This window comes from Oncorhynchus mykiss, chromosome 5 (genome assembly GCF_013265735.2).
Source record: "Oncorhynchus mykiss isolate Arlee chromosome 5, USDA_OmykA_1.1, whole genome shotgun sequence".
Taxonomy (NCBI): Eukaryota; Metazoa; Chordata; class Actinopteri; order Salmoniformes; family Salmonidae; genus Oncorhynchus; species Oncorhynchus mykiss.
Window position 1 is genome coordinate 96105418 of NC_048569.1, and position 22340 is coordinate 96127757.

A 22340-nucleotide genomic window follows, 5' to 3' on the forward strand; every position below is an offset into this window, starting at 1 on the left:
AAGTGTTAATTAAATCAAAATATATTTGAGATTTGAGATTCTTCAAAGTAGCTACCTTTTGCCTTGATGACAACTTTGCACACACTTGGCATTCTCTCAACCAGCTTCACCTAGAATACTTTTCCAACAGTCTTCAAGGAGTTCCCACATATGCTGAGCACTTTTTGGCTGCTTTTCCTTCACTCTGCGGTCCAACTTATCCCAAACCTTCTCAATTGGGTTGAGGTTGGGTGATTGTGGAGGCCAGGTCATCTGATGCAGCACTCCATCACTCTCCTTCTTGGTCAAATAGCCCTTAAACAGACTGGTGGTCTGTTGGATCATATACAGAACCTGTCGAAAGTTACCAGGAGTGTGCAAAGCTGTCATCAAGGCAAAGGGTGGCTAAAAATGCAGAAAAAACCCTTGAATGAGTAGGTGTGTCCAAAGTTTGGACTGGTATTGTATATGTACAGTACATGCTACAGAGTAAACAGTGATACTGACTCAGCCTGTGATGAAGATGAAGCATGGGTGATGTGTTTTGTGACAATAGCTGAAGACCAGTTACTTTGAAAAACAGCGCTGTTCGCTCAGAATCACTCAGAAGTTGTTGTGGGGGGGAAAAAAATGGCTAGCTTCCACAGTCAGATTAGGCTTCTCTTTTCAGCAGTAGGCTTTCCAAACCCAAACCCCCTCCAGACCTACGATTTTCCTGGGATTTTATTTTGACATTTGTAAAAAGGCAAACTGACATAACCAACCATAGAAATGTAATCCATAGATGGCTGTTCCCATTCAGGTCAGGACTGGTTGTTCCCATTCAAGTCAGGACTGGCAGCCATTGCTAGTGTACCCATGAGTTTAACAGTCAAAGTACCAGGGTTAGAAGTTCCAAATTCCTTCTCTGGATTATATCTATGGCCACAATGGAACAAGCTGTTCTGTATTTGGTGTGTGTGCTGCCCAGATTGTGTCCTTCCCAATTGTAAAACCTACTTCGATGCTATTTATCCTTTTGTACCTGAATTATGCTTTCTTGCGTGGTATTTTGAATTATTTTATTTATGTCTGTTCAGACAGCAGTAATTCAATTTTGGGGGTAAATACATTGTTTTTTATATATACACATTTTTGGGGCAAAATTATTTCAATTTATCAGCCGCAGCACCCCCCAGCACCCCTACTTCCTGTAGCTATGCTTGAGTGTCCCTTTTAAATAATGTCAGTGTCTCACTTAAGCCTTCTCCTTAGGTAACCATTCTGAGGTTGTTGTTTGTTTTGTGAAGCCCATTGCTCTGAGACTTAGAGCTTTATTTGTCTCCATCACTCACCAGTGTCTACGGCTGCTCGCCCACTCCTTCAACAGAGAGTACAGCCACGTGTGTGTCAGCGCCAGTGAAAGCAAGGTAGACTTCCTTCCTGTGTCACTTTACGATGATGGGTTTTCATGTCTGTATCCGGTTTGAAGTTACTTAGATGTGAGGAAACTACGAGTGGCGATGTGACGTGTTCGTTTGTCTCGGTGAACTTTTTCCAGGCAGTGTTTTGACATGCTGTGTGTTTGTGTTTACGTGTGTGTGTGTGTGTGTGTGCATTTTGACATGCTGTGTGTGTGTGTTTACGTGTGTGTGTGTGTGTGTGTGTGTGTGTGCATTTTGACATGCTGTGTGTTTGTGTTTACGTGTGTGTGTGTGTGTGTGTGTGTGTGTGTGTGTGTGTGTGTGTGTGTGCATTTTGACATGCTGTGTGTGTGTGTTTACGTGTGTGTGTGTGTGTGTGTGTGTGTGTGTGCATTTTGACATGCTGTGTGTTTGTGTTTACGTGTGTGTGTGTGTGTGTGTGTGTGTGTGTGTGCATTTTGACATGCTGTGTGTTTGTGTTTACGTGTGTGTGTGTGCATTTTGACATGCTGTGTGTGTATGTGTGTGTGTGTGTGTGTTTCCAGCTGTCTGAAATGTCAGTGACTCTGCTGAGGGAGTCGACCTCTGCCACGGCCCTCAACACCCTCACCCCCTCCTCGACGTGCCCGTCATTGGTGGAGGGATGCTACCCCAAGACTGAAACACTCAGGTCAGTAATATCACACTTCTGCTACCATTGCACACGACACTAACAGACTCAGACACTAACAGACTCAAACACTAACAGACTCAGGGCTGCCGCGGTAAGACTAATTTCTTGTGGATAGTTTCACGTCACTTAGAGATGATTTTGGGATGCGAGGATGAACGAGGAACTTTGTTCCCGGTGTGCAGATTTTCCAATCATTGATCATTTGGTCAGATCCTGATGTTTTTTTACAGGTGGGGAGGGAACATTCGGCTCATGATTTTGCTGAGAGTTTCTGTTTCGTGAGGGGTAGAGACTTGGAGAGTCTGGTTAATATCTTATCTCCAACATCTTCCCAGAAAATAATCCAGCATCTGACACAATTATTAGATTTTAGTTCTGGGTTTCTGAGATTATGGCATGAGCCCCTCCTCCCCATTTAAACCGGCCATCACTGGTACCTGTGATGAGCCCCTCCTCCCCATTTAAACCGGCCATCACTGACACCTACTGGAACCTGTTATGAGCCCCTCCTCCCCATTTAAACCGGCCATCACTGACACCTACTGGAACCTGTTATGAGCCCCTCCTCCCCATTTAAACCGGCCATCACTGACACCTACTGGTACCTGTTATGAGCCCCTCCTCCCCATTTAAACCGGCCATCACTGACACCTACTGGAACCTGTGATGAGCCCCTCCTCCCCATTTAAACCGGCCATCACTGACACCTACTGGAACCTGTTATGAGCCCCTCCTCCCCATTTAAACCGGCCATCACTGACACCTACTGGAACCTGTTATGAGCCCCTCCTCCCCATTTAAACCGGCCATCACTGACACCTACTGGTACCTGTTATGAGCCCCTCCTCCCCATTTAAACCGGCCATCACTGACACCTACTGGAACCTGTGATGAGCCCCTCCTCCCCATTTAAACCGGCCATCACTGACACCTACTGGAACCTGTTATGAGCCCCTCCTCCCCATTTAAACCGGCCATCACTGAAACCTACTGGTACCTGTTATGAGCCCCTCCTCCCCATTTAAACCGGCCATCACTGACACCTACTGGAACCTGTGATGAGCCCCTCCTCCCCATTTAAACCGGCCATCACTGACTCCTACTGGTACCTGTGATGAGCCCCTCCTCCCCATTTAATCCGGCCATCACTGACACCTACTGGAACCTGTTATGAGCCCCTCCTCCCCATTTAATCCGGCCATCACTGACACCTACTGGTACCTGCTATGAGCCCCTCCTCCCCATTTAAACCGACCATCACTGACACCTACTGGAACCTGTTATGAGCCCCTCCTCCCCATTTAAACCGGCCATCACTGACACCTACTGGAACCTGTTATGAGCCCCTCCTCCCCATTTAAATCGGCCATCACTGACACCTACTGGTACCTGTGATGAGCCCCTCCTCCCCATTTAAACCGGCCATCACTGGTACCTGTGATGAGCCCCTCCTCCCCATTTAAACCGGCCATAACTGACACCTACTGGTACCTGTTATGAGCCCCTCCTCCCCATTTAAACCGGCCTTCACTGACACCTACTGGTACCTGCTATGTATTTCACTCACTGTTGGAAGTGTACATGGTTAATAGACACTACTCCTAACCTGCCGAGTTAGTTCTCCTAACCTGCCGAGTTAGTTCTCCTAACCTGCCGAGTTAGTTCTCCTAACCTGCCGAGTTAGTTCTCCTAACCTGCCGAGTTAGTTCTCCTAACCTGCCGAGTTAGTTCTCCTAACCTGTCGAGTTAGTTCTCCTAACCTGCCGAGTTAGTTCTCCTAACCTGCCGAGTTAGTTCTCCTAACCTGCCGAGTTAGTTCTCCTAACCTGCTACGAAAAGTGACTTCTGCAAGTCAAAACCGGCAGACCTGCCCTGAGAACAGTTTTGGTTTGCACTAATGCGATGATCTGCCATTTTGAGGCCATCTCCATTTTAAAGTAGTGCATTTTCTTATTATTTTGTGTTTGAATAAAGTGTAAAGCTAATATTGGTGATTTCTTGACACCTGCAGTGCTGGAGTCCTGAACCAAATCCTATGTGCCATTAATGTATTATGGCCACTAGATGGAGGTGAAATACCTTAAAGACAATTACAAACTACTGCGCCTAGTTTAAAGAAGGCAATGCTCTGATCATTGGCTGATTACTCCCAACCCCATATGAATCCCCACCCAGTTGACCACTTAAAACGGGTGGAATCGCTCAATGCTAATATCCATGCTAAAACGGGTGGAATCGCTCAATGCTAATATCCATGCTAAAACGGGTGGAATCGCTCAATGCTAACATCCATGCTAAAACGGGTGGAATCGCTCAATGCTAATATCCATGCTAAAACGGGTGGAATCGCTCAATGCTAACATCCATGCTAAAACGGGTGGAATCGCTCAATGCTAACATCCATGCTAAAACGGGTGGAATCGCTCAATGCTAACATCCATGCTAAAACGGGTGGAATCGCTCAATGCTAACATCCATGCTAAAACGGGTGGAATCGCTCAATGCTAACATCCATGCTAAAACGGGTGGAATCGCTCAATGCTAATATCCATGCTAAAACGGGTGGAATCGCTCAATGCTAATATCCATGCTAAAACGGGGGGGAAATCGCTCAATGCCAATATCTATGTTAAAACAGGTGGAATCGCTCAATGCTAAAATCCATGCTAAAACGGGTGTCAGCGCCGTGTGAATAGGTGGCAGGGAAGTCAGGCGCAGGAGAGTCAAAATGGAGTCTTTTAATAAATGTCCACGGAACATGCTCCATAACACTAAAAAGTACAGACATGAACAAACCATGGGTACAAGGACCCATCGCACAACAAATAAACAACACTGACAATAAAACAATCTCTGACAAAGACATGAGGGTAAACAGAGGGTTAAATACACAACAGGTAATGAATGGGATTGAAAACAGGTGTGTGGGAAGACAAGACAAAACCAATGGAAAATGAAAAATGGATCAATGATGGCTAGAAGACCGGTGACGTCGAACGCCAAGCACCGCCTGAACAAGGAGAGGCAACGACTTCGGCAGAAGTCTTGACAACGGGTTAAATCTAAGATGGGTTCTCTAACTATCTCTATGGTCTATCCCCACATGGAAAACTTTTCTTCTTCCGTCTCTCCAACCAGAGCCACCAAGCTTCGCTCCTGCTGTGCCAGCCCCAACCCTGACTGCTCGCAGCGGGATGGCGAGGTGAAGAAGTCCCCTGGTGGGGTTGCCGCCCCGGAGGTTAAACCCAGGACGCGCCGTTTTGTACCAGACATCCAAGAGATCCGGGTCAGGTGAGGGGGCTTCAGAGATTGATTGATTTATGGCTTAGAAGACTTAGTGGAATTTACCTCATCAAAGTGCTTTTCACACTACTGAGACAAAATGTGTCAAGCTCTACTGAACTGGCCTTGTTACCAATCCACCATATAGTTGCTGCTCGCATCTTGAACACAACAATGTTTAAAATAAAATATCAGAGCCAGCAAAGGCTAGTTCGGGTCGACGTGGTAGTGTGAAAAGTTGAACAAGTGTAGTAAGTCTTGATCTTTCCACCAGCCCCATCGTGTCAAAGAAGGGCTACCTGCATTTCCTGGAGCCTCATACCAACGGCTGGGTGAGGCGCTATGTGGTGGTGAGACGTCCGTACGTCTATATCTACAATACAGAGAGAGACAGCGTGGAGAGAGCCATCCTCAACCTCTCCTCTGCCCATGTCAAGTACAGCGAGGACCAGCAGGCCATGCTCAAGGTTGGTACCTTTTTACCTGTCGATACACCTTTAGCTGGCACCTTTACACCCCTTTACCTGGCACCTTTACACATCTTTACACCCATTACCTGATACCTTTAGCTAACACCTTCACACACCTTGACCTGACACCTTTACACATCTTAATCCGGCACCTTTACAACCCTTGACCTGACACCTTTACACATCTTAATCCGGCACCTTTACACACCATTACCTGACACCTTTTACAACACAATGTTTGAGGAGCGCCCTCCATCAACTGCTGTTTTCAGATCTCACCATACGTTTTTGATGTGATTCAAGTACGGACTTAACTGGCCAATCCAGAACAGTCCAACATCTCTTCTTGAACCTCTGTGTTGCCTTATGGGTGTTTGGCGTTGTTTTCCTGCTGGAAGACACAATGAAGACTTAGTTTTTGGACACTGGTTTAAACATTGGACTCCAAAACACCTGATAATCTGCAGATTTTGTGACGACTTGCGCATTTCGAAAGGCCCTCAGTACCAGAGACAGCAAGGCCATGTTTGAGTGTAGGTAGTGTCTTCTTTTCATTGAATGCTTCATTTGGTTGTCTGTAAACATAGCACTGATCTGTATTGCCAAAACTCAAATTTTGTTTCATTAGTCCACAAAACATTTTTCCACGGATTTAGGCTCTGGTCCTGGGGGACCTTGAACGTGTGCAAGACATCATGAAATCAGTCAATTATTAAGGTGTTTTGGAATCCAATGTTCAACCCAGTGTCCAGACACTGTGTGTTTGTTGAAGTTTGTGGATTTTCCAGCAGGACAACAAACCTAAACACACATAAAAGCAGCCCCCTGGTAAAAGAAGAAAGGCTGGACTGTTCTGGATTGGCCAACGAAGAGTTGAGATATGAATCACATCCGTAATCTATGGCAAGAGCTGAAAACAGCAGTTGGTTGAGAGCACCCCTTAAACATTGAATAATTGGTGCAATTTGCTGCTGAAAAGTGAGGCAAATTGCCAGTAGAAAGGTGCAGGAAGCTCATTGATGGTACAAGAAACGCTTACCTTGTCACGCCCTGACCATAGAGAGTCCTTGGTTCTCTATGGTGTAGCAGGTGACTAGGGGGTGTTCTAGTTCAATATTTCTATGTTGGTGTTTTGTTTGGTTCCCAATTAGAGGCAGCTGGTAATAGTTGCCTCTGATTGGGGATCCTATTTAGGTAGCCATTTTTCCCACCTGTGTTTGTGGGATATTGTTTGTGTTGGTGCTTGTTGCACCACGTAGTCGCGGTGTGTAGCTTGTTTATTGTTTTGGTTGAAGAAGTTTCACTTTAAATAAATATGTGGAACTCAATAAACGCTGTGCCTTGGTCCGTATCTTACAACAACCGTGACATACCTGCAGTTATCTTGGCCAAAGGCTGTGCAACCAAAGTACTAGCTCCAGTCATTTTAAATTAAAATGGTCAAATTAAATTTACAAAAATAAAATTGGTTCTGTAATGTTGAAAATACAATAAAAATCTGTGGAGTACAATTATTTTATTTTTTTTACAATTTGAACTTATTTTAAAAAACAAGGGTGCCAATATATAACTAAACTCGGCAAAAAAATAAACGTCCCTTTTTCAGGACCCTGTCTTTCAAAGATAATTAGTAAAAATCCAAATAACTTCACAGATCTTCATTGTAAGAGGGTTTAAACACTGTTTCTCATGTTTGTTTAATGAACATGCACCTGTGGAACGGTCGTTAAGGCACTAACAGCTTACAGACGCAATTAAGGTCAGTTATGAAAACTTAGGACACTAAAGAGACCTTTCTACTGACTCTGAAAACGGCAAAAGAAGAAGGGTCCCTGCACATCTGCGTGGACGTGCCTTAGGCATGCTGCAAGGAGGCTTGAGGACTGCTGATCGTCCTCGCAGTGGCAGACCACGTGTAACAACACCTGCACAGGATCTGTACATCCGAACATCACACCTGCAGGACAGGTACAGGATGGCAACAACAACTGCCCGAGTTACACCAGGAACGCACAATCCCTCCATCAGTGCTCAGACTGACCACAATAGGCTGAGATAGGCTGGACTGAGGGCTTGTAGGCCTGTTGTAAAGGCAGGTCCTCACCAGACATCACCGGCAATAACGTCGCCTCTGGGCACAAACCCACCGTCGCTGGACCAGACAGAACTTGCAAAAAGTGCTCTTCGGTTTTGTCTCACCAGGGGTGATGGTTGGATTCACATTTATCATTGAATTAATTTATTGTGGAAGGAATGAGCATTATACCGAGGCCTGTATTCTGGAGCGGGAACGATTTGGAGGTGGAGGGTCCGTCATGACCTGGGGCGGTGTGTCACAGCATCATTGGTCACAGCATCATCGGACTGAGCTTCTTGTCATTGCAGGCAATCTCAACACTGTGTGTTACAGGGAAGACATCCTCCTTCATGTGGTACTTTTCCTGCAGGCTCATCCTGACATGACCCACCAGCCATACTGCTTGTTCTCTGCGTGATTTCCAGCAAGACAAGAATGTCAGTGTTCTGCCGTGGCCAGCGAAGGGCCCAGATCTCAATCCTATTGAGCATGTCTGGACCTGTTGGCTCAGAGGGTGAGGGCCATTCCCCCCAGAAATGTCAGAGAACTTGCAGGTGCCTTGGTGGAAGAGTGGGGTACCATCTCACAGCAAGAACTGGCAAATCTGGTGCAGTCCATGAGGAGGAGATGCACTGCGGTACTTAATGCAGCTGGTGGCCACACCAGATACTGACTGTTACTTTTGATTTTGACCAATCCTTTGTCAAGGGACACATTATTCCATTTCTGTTAGTCACATGTCTGTGGAACTTGTTCCGTTTATGTCTGTTGTTGAATCTTATGCTCATACAAATATTTACACATGTTAAGTTTGCTGAAAATAAACGCAGTTGACAGTGAGAGGACATTTCTATTTTTTTTTGCTTGAGTTTATATGTACTGCATTTGAAGAGACTCATAGAGGATGTCATGTTTTTCCTCCTCTCTCTTCCTACCTACCCTCAATAGTAAGCTGCTCTGGGCAGCTAGCTGGTTTTAACATTACTGTACATCTCCGTGTTTCCCCAACAGACTCCAAACACGTTTGCTGTGTGTACAGAGCACCGCGGTATACTGCTCCAAGCCAGCAACGACAAGGAGATGCACGACTGGCTCTATGCTTTTAACCCTCTGCTGGCAGGATCTATCAGGTAACATGGATAATACACTAAGGTTTTTTTTTGTTTTTCACTTAATAAATAAGTGGGGGGGGGTTTGTCTTTGCACCTTCTTGGTGCTTACTCCCTTTGTTTCGGGACCTCCCTGGCTTCGGAGAGCATATTTCTTGCGATCAGGGTGTTGGCCATATCCCTACATGATACATCTTAACAAGAGTATTTGAAAGAGAACTTGCGTAACCCCAGTTCTCTGATAATATGAGTGAGACCTATCACTGCATTCCCCATGCTTGCAAGAGCTTGAGGAAGAGAAGCATGCTTGAGAATAACCATGAGGGTGAGAGGCTGGCTCCTTTTAATGGAAGTGAGGGTCTCACCTCATTTGCCACTCTACCTGTCTGTCTCAAACAAACATATTTTTTGATTGGTACTTCCAAGAGTAGGCGGTTCTTAGCGAACCCCCCCCCCCCTCCCCATCATGTGATATATCCCTCTCATATTATCAGAGAACCGGGGTTACGCAAGTAACCTTACCTTTATTTACTGTATGCTATTATGCAGTATGTTTCGATGCTGTAAATATGAAGAAAACCCAAATGGTTGGTCATTTTGAATCAATATACAATATATTCTATCTTTACCTTTTTTTTTGTCTCCACCAGATCAAAGCTCTCCAGACGGAGAGGAAGGATGTGAAACAAACAATCGAACAACAACACGTCTTATAAAGAAGATAGAAAACATTAGAACGCAAAGAGACTAACCTGTATATAAATCCCTGATTACTCCTATGCTTATCCCACCGCCCCGCCTCCCATCCTACACCAGTAACCTGCTCTTCTTCCTTCTGCACACGCTCACTTTATCACAAGCTGACCACCTGTGTATCTGAGGCCTCCATCATCGTTGTGTGTCTGTCGGGCCTGTACTGCTGTCTGTCTGTGTAGGCTTTATCATCTGGTTAACCCCTCTCCAAGGTTTGTGACCCAAATGGCACCCTATTCCCTATATAGTGTGCTGCGTTTGACCAGGACCCATAAGGCTGGTCATAGCTACCGTATGAATAACCCATAGGGCTCTGGTCAAAACTAGTGCACTATATAGGGAATAGGGTGCCATTTAGGTCAAAACTAGTGCACTATATTGGGAATAGGGTGCCATTTGGGATAAAAAAAAATAGTGCACTATATAGGGAATAGGGTGCCATTTGGGTCAAAACTAGTGCACTATATAGGGAATAGGGTGCCATTTGGGATTTTTTTTTAAATAGTGCACTATATAGGGAATAGGGTGCCATTTGGGTCAAAACTAGTGCACTATATAGGGTGCCATTTGGGTCTAAACTAGTGCATTATATAGGGTGCCATTTGGGTCAAAACTAGTGCATTATATAGGGTGCCATTTGGGTCAAAACTAGTGCACTATATAGGGAATAGGGTACCATTTGGGTCAAAACTAGTGCACTATATAGGGAATAGGGTACCATATGGGATGCTTCCTGAACCTCGTCCTTCCCTTTCGGAGCTGGTGGAACAGAGTAATGGGTAGTTATTTACCAGTTCCTTATTTTATCCACTTACATTGTGATGTACTCTGTATGGTAGTCAGCAGCAACACGTCGAGCTCATTAAACGACACACATTTATTTCCTTCGGGAAAAATAAAATAAAATAAAATCAGGAGTGTTGACAGTAAATGGTCCTGTCTGAAACGACGCTGTTTACATCACTACATTACTGCACCTCAGCTTACCTTAAGGGGGATGAGAAACAGAGATGGAAGTATTACCATGGAAATAAGACTACTGTTGACTCCAGATATGTGGTCTTGGTTATATTGCTGCTCTTATTGTTACTGATACAATGTTAAAAAAAACAGGTTCGTATTCACAGTAAACACATTTTCACCAAATTAGGGTTTCGGCAGTTCTGCTAATATATATAAGGCAGAAAAAAATTACAATTGACAGTTGTTCAGTTTAATGTAACTCTTCTGTTCACTTTTCTCTTTCTTTCCATATAATCTCAGCTCTGTTGGGCAGGACAGAGTAACTCCTTCTGTCCCTATTCTCTTTCCATACCAGCTAGGCTCTGTTGGGCAGGACAGAGTAACTCCTTCTGAATCTTGACATAATGTAATCTCCATGTTCCTCCTTGATAAGTCCTGAGATGTCAACACACACACACTTTACATCCCACGTGGCACCCTATTCCCTACATAGTGCACTACTTTTGATCAGGACCCTATGGGCTCTCGTCAATAGTAGTGCGCTATAAAAGGAATAGGGTGCCATGGGAGGATGCACCTACAGCTGGGCTACAAGAGAGAAGGGTTGGCATTGATCAAGTGATCACATGTTCACGCTGTTGCTCTGATAAAACCACTTCCCAAAGTAGCTGTGAAGGAATCTGCAGTAACTATGAAGGAATCTACAGTAACTTTGTAGGTATTTTAAGTAGCTCTGAAGATATCTACAGTAGCTCTGAAGGTATCTACAGTAGCTCTGAAGGTATCTACAGTAGCTCTGAAGGTATCTACAGTAGCTCTATTATAGTATCTACAGTAGCTATGAAGGTATCTACAGTAACTATGAAGGTATCTACAGTAACTATGAAGGCATCTACAGTAGCTATGAAGGCATCTACAGTAACTATGAAGGTATTTACAGTAACTCTATTATAGTATCTACAGTAGCTCTGAAGGTATCTACAGTAACTATGAAGGTATCTATGGTAGCTATAAAGGTAACTACAGTAACTATGAAGGTATCTACAGTATCTCTGAAGGTAACTACAGTAACTATGAAGGCATCTACGGTAACTATGAAGGTAACTACAGTAACTATGAAGGTTTCTACGGTAACTATGAAGGTAACTACAGTAACTATGAAGGTTTCTACAGTAACTATGAAGGTAACTACAGTAACTTTGTAGGTATTTTAAGTAGCTCTGAAGGTATCTACAGTAGCTCTGAAGGTATCTACAGTAACTATGAAGGTATCTACAGTAACTATGAAGGTAACTACAGTAACTATGAAGGCATCTACGGTAACTATGAAGGTATCTATGGTAGCTAGCTATAAAGGTACCTACTACAGTAGCTACGTCCTCCCAAATTTAACAATGATTCATCTCTAAAGTCTAATGATTTTTATTTTGTATTAATATGGGATATATTTAAATATTTAACAACACGATTATTTATTTCTGCGAGTATTTATTTACAAATACATTTATATTTCTAAAGTAGTTACAGTACTTTTTATTATGAGTTTCACTAAAGTTTTGATAACATGACCTATGACCTCTACCACCTACCACTTCTTACTGTGGTCAGTTGTGAAAAGTGCTAACCCCCCCCCCAAAAAAAGCTAAACAAATTGATACAGGGTCATCTTCTATGTGCTATAGTATAGCAGCTACATGTTACTTGAATTAAACCATCAACATCACATAGATAGATTTTGAAGTGTTGTACCTGAGCTATTTGCAACCCCTATTTCACTCACGATACAATATTTTAGAAGCTTGAGAGATTGTGAACATAATGGAAATTGATTATACTTCAAAGCTGGGAGATGGGGAAACAGATGGGTGCATGGACAGAACGATCCCCGATCCCTTACATAGTGAATAGAATGAGGGGGAAAATGAAAACGAGCTGTTTGTAGCGCACTAGGGATAAGACAAGAAACGAGGTTTCTGAACAAGGATTTGTACATATGATGCAGTGCCTCTCTTTTCAAACAGTATATCTGTAGTCCCTCAGTTGCTTTGGATCTACTTCATCATGTCCCAAATGATTCCATATATTCCCTGTGTAGTGCACTACTTTTGACCAGAGTCCTATGGGCTCTTGTTAAAAGTAGTGCACCTACATAGGGACTAGGGTTCTATTTTGTGACTCTGTCTTCATCACGTGGCTGTTTTTGTCTAGCCAATCATCATCTATTTATGTACACAGTAGGCTAATATACAGCGAGCTGCAAAACTATTGGTACAGTGGACATTTTGTTTGCTTCTGTTGTTGTTGTTGTTGTTGTTTTAGCTCTGTACTCCAGCACTTTGGAGTTGAAATCATAAAGTTAATTTATCCCAATACTTTTGGTCCCCTAAAACGGAGGGACTATGAACAAACAAAAAAAGTGCTTTAATTTCTAAACATTTCGCCCGATATGGATGAAAATACTCCTCATATTAAAGCTGACAGTCCTGCACTTTGACCTCCTAGTCATTGTATCATTTCACATCCAATGTGCTGGGAGTAAAAGAGCCAAAAAAACAACAAAACAATTGTCGGAGATCGATATGAGCGTATATGCACTTAAAGACAATGAATATGAGTTTTCACATACCGTACGCCATTTTATAAACATATTATCGAGTGATTAGTATAGGATGATCCATTTCTATAGAAATATACTACTGATATTTCATTGTAGACCATTTTCTGTATAATAACCAGATTGAATCCGGCAAATTACATGGCGCTCACGTCCTCTTCGATTGCTTCTTTTTTAGATCATCTCACGTGAAGTTAAATTATTATTATTTTAGTCTTTAGTCCCTTTTTGTTTTCCGTTCAACAGCACTTATTGTGTACACGTGGACGTATGCATCAGTATTGCAGCTACTGTACGTGAGTGAATCGTGATGAATTGTAAATGTATGGTCTGTTTGTTTTGTATCGAGCAAACATTAGTCATCGTAGTGGGTCCAGTCCAGACAACAGGGAAGCAGAATGATGACCGAGGAGCCTTTTTTGTGTTTTTTTTATTTTTTAAAGTTGGTCATCAGTTGTATTGTGTATTTACTATGCTATTACCCTGCTATATGTTTCACTCACAGTTGGAAGAGTACAGGACGGCTGTCAGTATGTCCAGTAGTCACTACTCACAGTTGGAAGAGTACAGGACGGCTGTCAGTATGTCCAGTAGTCACTACTCACAGTTGGAAGATAACAGGACAGCTGTCAGTATACCCAGTAGTCACTACTCACAGCTGGAAGATAACAGGACAGCTGTCAGTATGTCCAGTAGTCACTACTCACAGTTGGAAGAGAACAGGACAGCTGTCAGTATGTCCAGTAGTCACTACTCACAGTTGGAAGATAACAGGACAGCTGTCAGTATACCCAGTAGTCACTACTCACAGTTGGAAGATAACAGGACAGCTGTCAGTATACCCAGTAGTCACTACTCACAGCTGGAAGATAACAGGACAGCTGTCAGTATGTCCAGTAGTCACTACTCACAGTTGGAAGATAACAGGACAGCTGTCAGTATGTCCAGTAGTCACTACTCACAGTTGGAAGATAACAGGACAGCTGTCAGTATGTCCAGTAGTCACTACTCACAGTTGGAAGAGAACAGGACAGCTGTCAGTATGTCCAGTAGTCACTACTCACAGTTGGAAGAGAACAGGACAGCTGTCAGTATGTCCAGTAGGCACTACTCACAGTTGGAAGAGAACAGGACAGCTGTCAGTATACCCAGTAGTCACTACTCACAGTTGGAAGATAACAGGACAGCTGTCAGTATGTCCAGTAGTCACTACTCACAGTTGGAAGAGAACAGGACAGCTGTCAGTATGCCCAGTAGACACTTCTTTCATGGCATGCAGGGTTCTTCTTGTCTTCTTTATGTGAGTCTCAGGAAGTATAGCATACCCAGGGAGATGTTGTTTAACGGGCTCATTTATCATCCATCGCTTTCCAGCCATTGATGTAGTGACAGAGACCAAATTGATTGATTGATACACTGCTACCTGTAGCTTTTGATAAGAAGCATGCCTGAGGCCAGCCAACCTACAGAGCATGCTCAGTACGAGCAGGAAATGACATAGCACTTATAGGTTATGTCTCAAAGGGGCACCCTATTCCTTATATAGTTAAGCAATAAGGCCCGAGGAGGTGTGGAATATGGCCAATATACCACAGCTAAGGGCTGTTCTTAAGCACGACACAACGCGGAGTGCCTGGATACAGGCCTTAGCCGTGCTATATTGGCCATGTATCACAAACTCCAGATGAGCCTTAATAGGGAATAGGGTGCCAAAGGGTCCTGGTCTAAAGTAGTGCACTATATAGGGAACAGGGTGTCATTTGAGATGCACAATATTATTAAGAGAAGGAAGAACTGTAATGCCAATACTTGTATTGCTGTGGCTCTGCTGTTCAATACAACGGAACACAGCTGTGGCTCTGCTGTTCAATACAACGGAACACAGCTGTGGCTCTGCTGTTCAATACAACGGAACACAGCTGTGGCTCTGCTGTTCAATACAACGGAACACAGCTGTGGCTCGGCTGTTCAATACAACGGAACACAGCTGTGGCTCTGCTGTTCAATACAACGGAACACAGCTGTGGCTCTGCTGTTCAATACAACGGAACACAGCTGTGGCCCTGCTGTTCAATACAACGGAACACAGCTGTGGCCCTGCTGTTCAATACAATGGAACACAGCTGTGGCTCGGCTGTTCAATACAACGGAACACAGCTGTGGCTCTGCTGTTCAATACAACGGAACACAGCTGTGGCTCTGCTGTTCAATACAACGAAACAGCTGTGGCTCTGCTGTTCAATATAACGGACACAGCTGTGGCTCTGCTGTTCAATACAACGGAACACAGCTGTGGCTCGGCTGTTCAATACAACGGAACACAGCTGTGGCTCTGCTGTTCAATACAACGGAACACAGCTGTGGCTCTTCTGTTCAATACAACGGAACACAGCTGTGGCTCTGCTGTTCAATATAACGGAACACAGTTGTGGCTCTGCTGTTCAATACAACGGAACACAGCTGTGGCTCTGCTGTTCAATACAACGGAACACAGCTGTGGCTCTTCTGTTCAATACAACGGAACACAGCTGTGGCTCGGCTGTTCAATACAACGGAACACAGCTGTGTCTCTGCTGTTCAATACAACGGAACACAGCTGTGTCTCTGCTGTTCAATACAACGGAACACAGCTGTGGCTCTGCTGTTCAATACAACGGAACACAGCTGTGGCTCGGCTGTTCAATACAACGGAACACAGCTGTGTCTCTGCTGTTCAATACAACGGAACACAGCTGTGTCTCTGCTGTTCAATACAACGGAACACAGCTGTGGCTCTGCTGTTCAATACAACGGAACACAGCTGTGGCTCGGCTGTTCAATACAACGGAACACAGCTGTGTCTCTGCTGTTCAATACAACGGAACACAGCTGTGTCTCTGCTGTTCAATACAACGGAACACAGCTGTGGCTCTGCTGTTCAATACAACGGAACACAGCTGTGGCTCGGCTGTTCAATACAACGGAACACAGCTGTGGCTCCGCTGTTCAATACAACGGAACACAGCTGTGGCTCGGCTGTTCAATACAACGGAACACAGCTGTGGCTCCGCTGTTCAATACAACGGTCATCCCGACTCAATAAAAACATATGCTTAGTTTGAAAATGATGTCTGAGTGCCCCTGGCTCTCCGTAAAATTAAAAAGCAAGAAAATTGTGCTGCCCGATTTGCTCAATATAAAGGAATTTGAAATGATTTATACTTTTACTTTTGATACTTTTAAGTATATTTTAGCAATTACATTTTATTTTTGATACTTAAGTACATTTTAAAACTAAATACTTTTAGTCAAGTAGTATTTTACAGGGTGACTTTCACTTTTACCTGAGTCATTTTCTTTAAAGGTATCTTTACTTTTTCTCAAGTATGACAATTGAGTACTTTTTCCACCGTGGCCGACATGCGTATCTCTTCACATACTGTACCATGTTGAAAGGGCTCTGTGTGTAAACGATATTAGATTTGACAGTAATGATTCAATCTAATGAAGGTTGTGATATAAGGTCATTTTACCCATATCAATGTATCTTACTGTATAACTACAGGGTAAATGCGCATTTTAAAACCGTTATCATTCCTTTGGGGTTCAAGGGGAAGTCAGGTCTACCCTGTACCAACGGGTCGGAGGTCTACCCTGTACCAACGGGTCAGAGGTCTACCCTGTACCAACGGGTCGGAGGTCTACCCTGTACCAACGGGTCAGAGGTCTACCCTGTACCAACGGGTCAGAGGTCTACCCTGTACCAACGGGTCAGAGGTCTAGCCTGTACCAACGGGTCAGAGGTCTAGCCTGTACAAACGGGTCAGAGGTCTAGCCTGTACCAACGGGTCAGAGGTCTAGCCTGTACCAACGGGTCAGAGGTCTACCCTGTACCAACGGGTCAGAGGCCTACCCTGTACCAACGGGTCAGAGGCCTACCCTGTACCAACGGGTCAGAGGTCTACCCTGTACCAACGGGTCAGAGGTCTACCCTGTACCAACGGGTCAGAGGTCTACCCTGTACCAACAAGTCAGAGGTCTACCCTGTACCAACGGGTCAGAGGTCTACCCTGTACCAAACGGGTCAGAGGTCTACCCTGTACCAAACGGGTCAGAGGTCTACCCTGTACCAAACGGGTCAGAGGTCTACCCTGTACCAACGGGTCAGAGGTCTACCCTGTACCAACGGGTCAGAGGTCTAGCCTGTTAGAGGTCTAACCTGTACCAGTGGGTCAGAGGTCTAACCTGTTCCAGCGTGTCAGAGGTCTAGCCTGTCACAGGTCTACCCTTTACCAACGGGTCAGAGGTCTAGCTTGTCAGAGGTCTACCCTTTACCTACGGGTCAGAGGTCTAGCCTGTCAGAGGTCTACCCTGTACCAGTGTGTCAGAGGTCTACCCTGTACCAGTGTGTCAGAGGTCTAACCTGTACCAGTGTGTCAGAGGTCTAACCTGTACCAGTGTGTCAGAGGTCTAGCCTGTACCAGTGTGTCAGAGGTCTAGCCTGTACCAGTGTGTCAGACGTCTAGCCTGTACCAGTGTGTCAGAGGTCTAGCCTGTACCAGTGGGTCAGAGGTCTAGCCTGTACCAGTAGGTCAGAGGTCTAGCCTGTCAGAGGTCTAGCCTGTACCAGTGGGTCAGAGGTCTAGCCTGTACCAGTGGGTCAGACGTCTAGCCTGTACCAGTAGGTCAGAGGTCTAGCCTGTCCCAGTGGGTCAGAGTTCTACCCTGTACCAATGGGTCAGAGGTCTACCCTTTACCAGTAGGTCAGAGTTCTACCCTGTACCAGTGGGTCAGAGTTCTACCCTGTACCAGTGGGTCAGAGGTCTAGCCTGTACCAGTGGGTCAGAGGTCTAGCCTGTACCAATGGGTCAGAGGTCTAGCCTGTACCAGTAGGTCAGAGGTCTAGCCTGTACCAGTGGGTCAGAGGTCTAGCCTGTCCCAGTGGGTCAGAGGTCTAGCCTGTCCCAGTGGGTCAGAGGTCTAGCCTGTACCAGTGGGTCAGAGGTCTAGCCTGTACCAGTAGGTCAGAGGTCTAGCCTGTACCAGTGGGTCAGAGGTCTAGCCTGTCCCAGTGGGTCAGAGGTCTAGCCTGTACCAGTGGGTCAGAGTTCTACCCTGTACCAGTAGGTCAGAGGTCTAGCCTGTCAGAGGTCTAGCCTGTACCAGTGGGTCAGAGTTCTACCCTGTACCAGTAGGTCAGAGGTCTACCCTGTACCAGTAGGTCAGAGTTCTACCCTGTACCAGTGGGTCAGAGTTCTACCCTTTACCAATTGGTCAGAGTTCTACCCTGTCCCAGTGGGTCAGAGTTCTAGCCTGTTCCAGTGGGTCAGAGTTCTACCCTGTACCAATGGGTCAGAGGTCTACCCTTTACCAGTGGGTCAGAGTTCTACCCTGTACCAGTGGGTCAGAGGTCTAGCCTGTACCAGTGGGTCAGAGGCCTAGCCTGTACCAGTGGGTCAGAGGTCTAGCCTGTACCAGTGGGTCAGAGGTCTAGCCTGTCCCAGTGGGTCAGAGTTCTACCCTGTACCAATGGGTCAGAGGTCTACCCTTTACCAGTGGGTCAGAGTTCTACCCTGTACCAGTGGGTCAGAGTTCTACCCTGTACCAGTGGGTCAGAGGTCTAGCCTGTACCAACGGGTCAGAGGTCTACCCTGTCCCAGTGGGTCAGAGGTCTAGCCTGTACCAGTGGGTCAGAGGTCTAGCCTGTACCAGTGGGTCAGAGGTCTAGCCTGTACCAGTGGGTCAGAGGTCTAGCCTGTCCCAGTGGGTCAGAGGTCTAGCCTGTCCCAGTGGGTCAGAGGTCTAGCCTGTCCCAGTGGGTCAGAGGTCTAGCCTGTCCCAGTGGGTCAGAGGTCTAGCCTGTCCCAGTGGGTCAGAGGTCTAGCCTGTACCAGTGGGTCAGAGGTCTAGCCTGTACCAGTGGGTCAGAGGTCTAGCCTGTACCAGTGGGTCAGAGGTCTAGCCTGTCCCAGTGGGTCAGAGGTCTAGCCTGTCCCAGTGGGTCAGAGGTCTAGCCTGTACCAGTGGGTCAGAGGTCTAGCCTGTACCAATGGGTCAGAGGTCTAGCCTGTACCAGTAGGTCAGAGGTCTAGCCTGTACCAGTGGGTCAGAGGTCTACCCTTTACCAATGGGTCAGAGGTCTAGCCTGTACCAGTGGGCAGAGTTCTACCCTGTACCAGTGGGTCAGAGGTCTAGCCTGTCCCAGTGGGTCATAGTTCTACCCTGTACCAGTGGGTCAGAGGTCTAGCCTGTACCAGTGGGTCAGAGTTCTACCCTGTACCAGTAGGTCAGAGGTCTAGCCTGTCAGAGGTCTAGCCTGTACCAGTGGGTCAGAGTTCTACCCTGTACCAGTAGGTCAGAGGTCTACCCTGTACCAGTAGGTCAGAATTCTACCCTGTACCAGTGGGTCAGAGTTCTACCCTTTACCAATGGGTCAGAGTTCTACCCTGTCCCAGTGGGTCAGAGTTCTAGCCTGTCCCAGTGGGTCAGAGTTCTACCCTGTACCAATGGGTCAGAGGTCTACCCTTTACCAGTGGGTCAGAGTTCTACCCTGTACCAGTGGGTCAGAGGTCTAGCCTGTCCCAGTGGGTCAGAGGTCTAGCCTGTCCCAGTGGGTCAGAGGTCTAGCCTGTACCAGTGGGTCAGAGGTCTAGCCTGTACCAATGGGTCAGAGGTCTAGCCTGTACCAGTAGGTCAGAGGTCTAGCCTGTACCAGTGGGTCAGAGGTCTACCCTTTACCAATGGGTCAGAGGTCTAGCCTGTACCAGTGGGCAGAGTTCTACCCTGTACCAGTGGGTCAGAGGTCTAGCCTGTCCCAGTGGGTCATAGTTCTACCCTGTACCAGTGGGTCAGAGGTCTAGCCTGTACCAGTGGGTCAGAGTTCTACCCTGTACCAGTAGGTCAGAGGTCTAGCCTGTCAGAGGTCTAGCCTGTACCAGTGGGTCAGAGTTCTACCCTGTACCAGTAGGTCAGAGTTCTACCCTGTACCAGTGGGTCAGAGTTCTACCCTTTACCAATGGGTCAGAGTTCTACCCTGTCCCAGTGGGTCAGAGTTCTACCCTGTCCCAGTGGGTCAGAGTTCTACCCTGTACCAATGGGTTCTACACCTGTTGGGTCTAGCTAATTTCCTCACAGTTTGTCTTGTTCCATTGATTTAATCAGAAAGCCCAAATAGTCATGGATGGTGGTGGTGCATCACTGAAATCTCACATACAGTCTGGTAGAATGTAAATGATTATTATCATACTTTTATTATACTGGATTGCAGTGTGTGGGCCTATTGAGCAGGTTATGGTTGTCTCCTTCCCAGTTTACAATATCAAGGGCACTACACTGTATAGGACATAAAATACCCTTACCTAAGAGGAGAAGTGTTCATATGGCCTTTTGAATGTAGCCAGGACATCATGTAGACTGGGTCATTAGTCCCAAATGGCACCCTATTCCCTTAATAGTGCACTACTTTTTATGGGATCTGGTCAAAAATAGTGCACTGCATTGGGAATAGGGTACCGTTTGGGACTCTTATGGGATCTGGTCAAAACTAGTGCACTGCATAGGGAATAGGGTACCGTTTGGGACTCTTATGGGATCTGGTCAAAACTAGTGCACTGCATAGGGAATAGGGTACCGTTTGGGACTCGAACAATGTCTGTCTGTCAATCCTGTTTCACTGTCTGGCCACAAACATCCACATCCCCTCTCAGTCATCACCATCACAGAATTCACAAAGTAGCTTTTGAACCACCAAGTGTGCTTCCATATTTAATCAGAACTGATTGTATTGTTTCTATAGCTCTGTTAAACTGCACCCATTAAAACATTTTTCAATTTGGTTTTCTTCATGTTCTTTTTGTTTGTTGCATTGTATATAAAACAACATGATTGCTGTGAACAGTACACCATACCGCTGTAACCCGTTGAAACACCATCTTAACTGTTCAGTAGTTAAATCAATGTCTCTATTTGAGTGTTGGAGTTGAAGCATAAACAGTTGGTGTACATTAAAACACATCGTCAATTGATATTAAATAAACGTGGAACTTCTGAAACACGACCAAAGTACATGTCTATTTTTTTTTGTGTTGATATTGTTCCCTGTGTGCTGGATGATTATCAGCCTCTTTTTATTGATTTATTCAACTCTATTCTGATAGATTATAGTTTAGGATTTGACAGAATACGTAGGATTTAGTATGAAATATAGGTTCGAAGAAACCACCCAGCAAACCAGGAACATTCCCAGAACGTTAGCTGAGATTCCCGTTAAGTTGTAGTTAGGGTTTTATCTAACATTAGGATGATAACATCCCCAAAATACGCAATGTTCCCGCAACCTAGAAAAATGTTTTTGCAATATTAGGCAAGTATTTTTTGCGACCTAATAGAAACGTTGTAATAATCAGCACAAATGAACAGTTTTTGTGTTCTGGGAACCTTCACAGAACCAATTTTGGTTGTCTGGCCAGCAACTTTTTATTTTTGTTTTTATTTATTTATTTTTAATGAACAAATATCAACAAACAAAAGAAGAATAGTCACAAACAAACAAACAAACTATTTACATTGTCAGGAATCCTAAACAAACAAATCATATTCATTAACAATACAACACGTTTTAATTGCCTTTTTTGCTTGTCATTTTAGTTAAAGTAGTGACATATTGATTAAATTCATTTATAAAGTTAAAACAGTTAGGTTTTGAATTAGACCATTTGCATTTTTGATTATGAAATGTACCTAATATTATTAGCAGTTGAATTAAATATACCATAATCTTGCTGAGGGAATTGTAGTATCACAAACAATTTTCATTTACATTTATCTTTGATGTTAATATTGCCAATTAATATATTTTCATGTAAATCTGTTACTTACATCAACCACAGAGGAATTTAAAAAAAGACACAACCCCCCATTGGAATCGCATAAAAAATAATTGTATATTATTTCGGGGTTATTAGAATTTTTAATTTATGAAGAAATTCCCCATATGAGAGTAGATATCCATCGTCATTCAGTAACTGACCAACCAAAAT

At 44.8% G+C, this 22340-nt stretch overlaps 2 protein-coding genes across 3 annotated transcripts in view; both read left to right on the forward strand.

The window, feature by feature from the left end:
- Positions 1-10052, forward strand: part of kif1aa (kinesin family member 1Aa) — a 149297-nt gene extending 139245 nt beyond the window's left edge. The window contains exons 42-47 of the mRNA XM_036978922.1: positions 1317-1388; positions 1928-2052; positions 5194-5346; positions 5612-5804; positions 8896-9014; positions 9644-10052. Coding sequence (XP_036834817.1) covers positions 1317-1388; positions 1928-2052; positions 5194-5346; positions 5612-5804; positions 8896-9014; positions 9644-9677 — 696 coding nt within the window. The 3' untranslated portion in view covers positions 9678-10052. The remainder of the gene's footprint in view (positions 1-1316; positions 1389-1927; positions 2053-5193; positions 5347-5611; positions 5805-8895; positions 9015-9643) is intronic.
- A 5044-nt stretch (positions 10053-15096) lies between these two features.
- LOC110524877 lies at positions 15097-21358 on the forward strand. Of its 2 annotated transcripts, none has more exons than XM_036978923.1 (2): positions 15097-18436; positions 20225-21358. In XM_036978923.1, exon 1 carries the CDS (start codon positions 15123-15125, stop codon positions 16422-16424), a length of 1302 nt encoding a protein of 433 aa, XP_036834818.1. In that variant the 5' UTR covers positions 15097-15122; the 3' UTR covers positions 16425-18436; positions 20225-21358. The 2 variants fall into 2 exon arrangements, with proteins under 2 accessions (XP_036834818.1, XP_036834819.1); XM_036978924.1 differs by having other exon boundaries at positions 20251-21358.
- The last annotated feature ends 982 nt before the right edge of the window (positions 21359-22340 follow it).

Bases quoted from the DNA above. Each gene is read 5' to 3' on its own strand.
- LOC110524877 (XM_036978923.1), top strand. From the start codon at position 15,123: ATGCCAATACTTGTATTGCTGTGGCTCTGCTGTTCAATACAACGGAAC.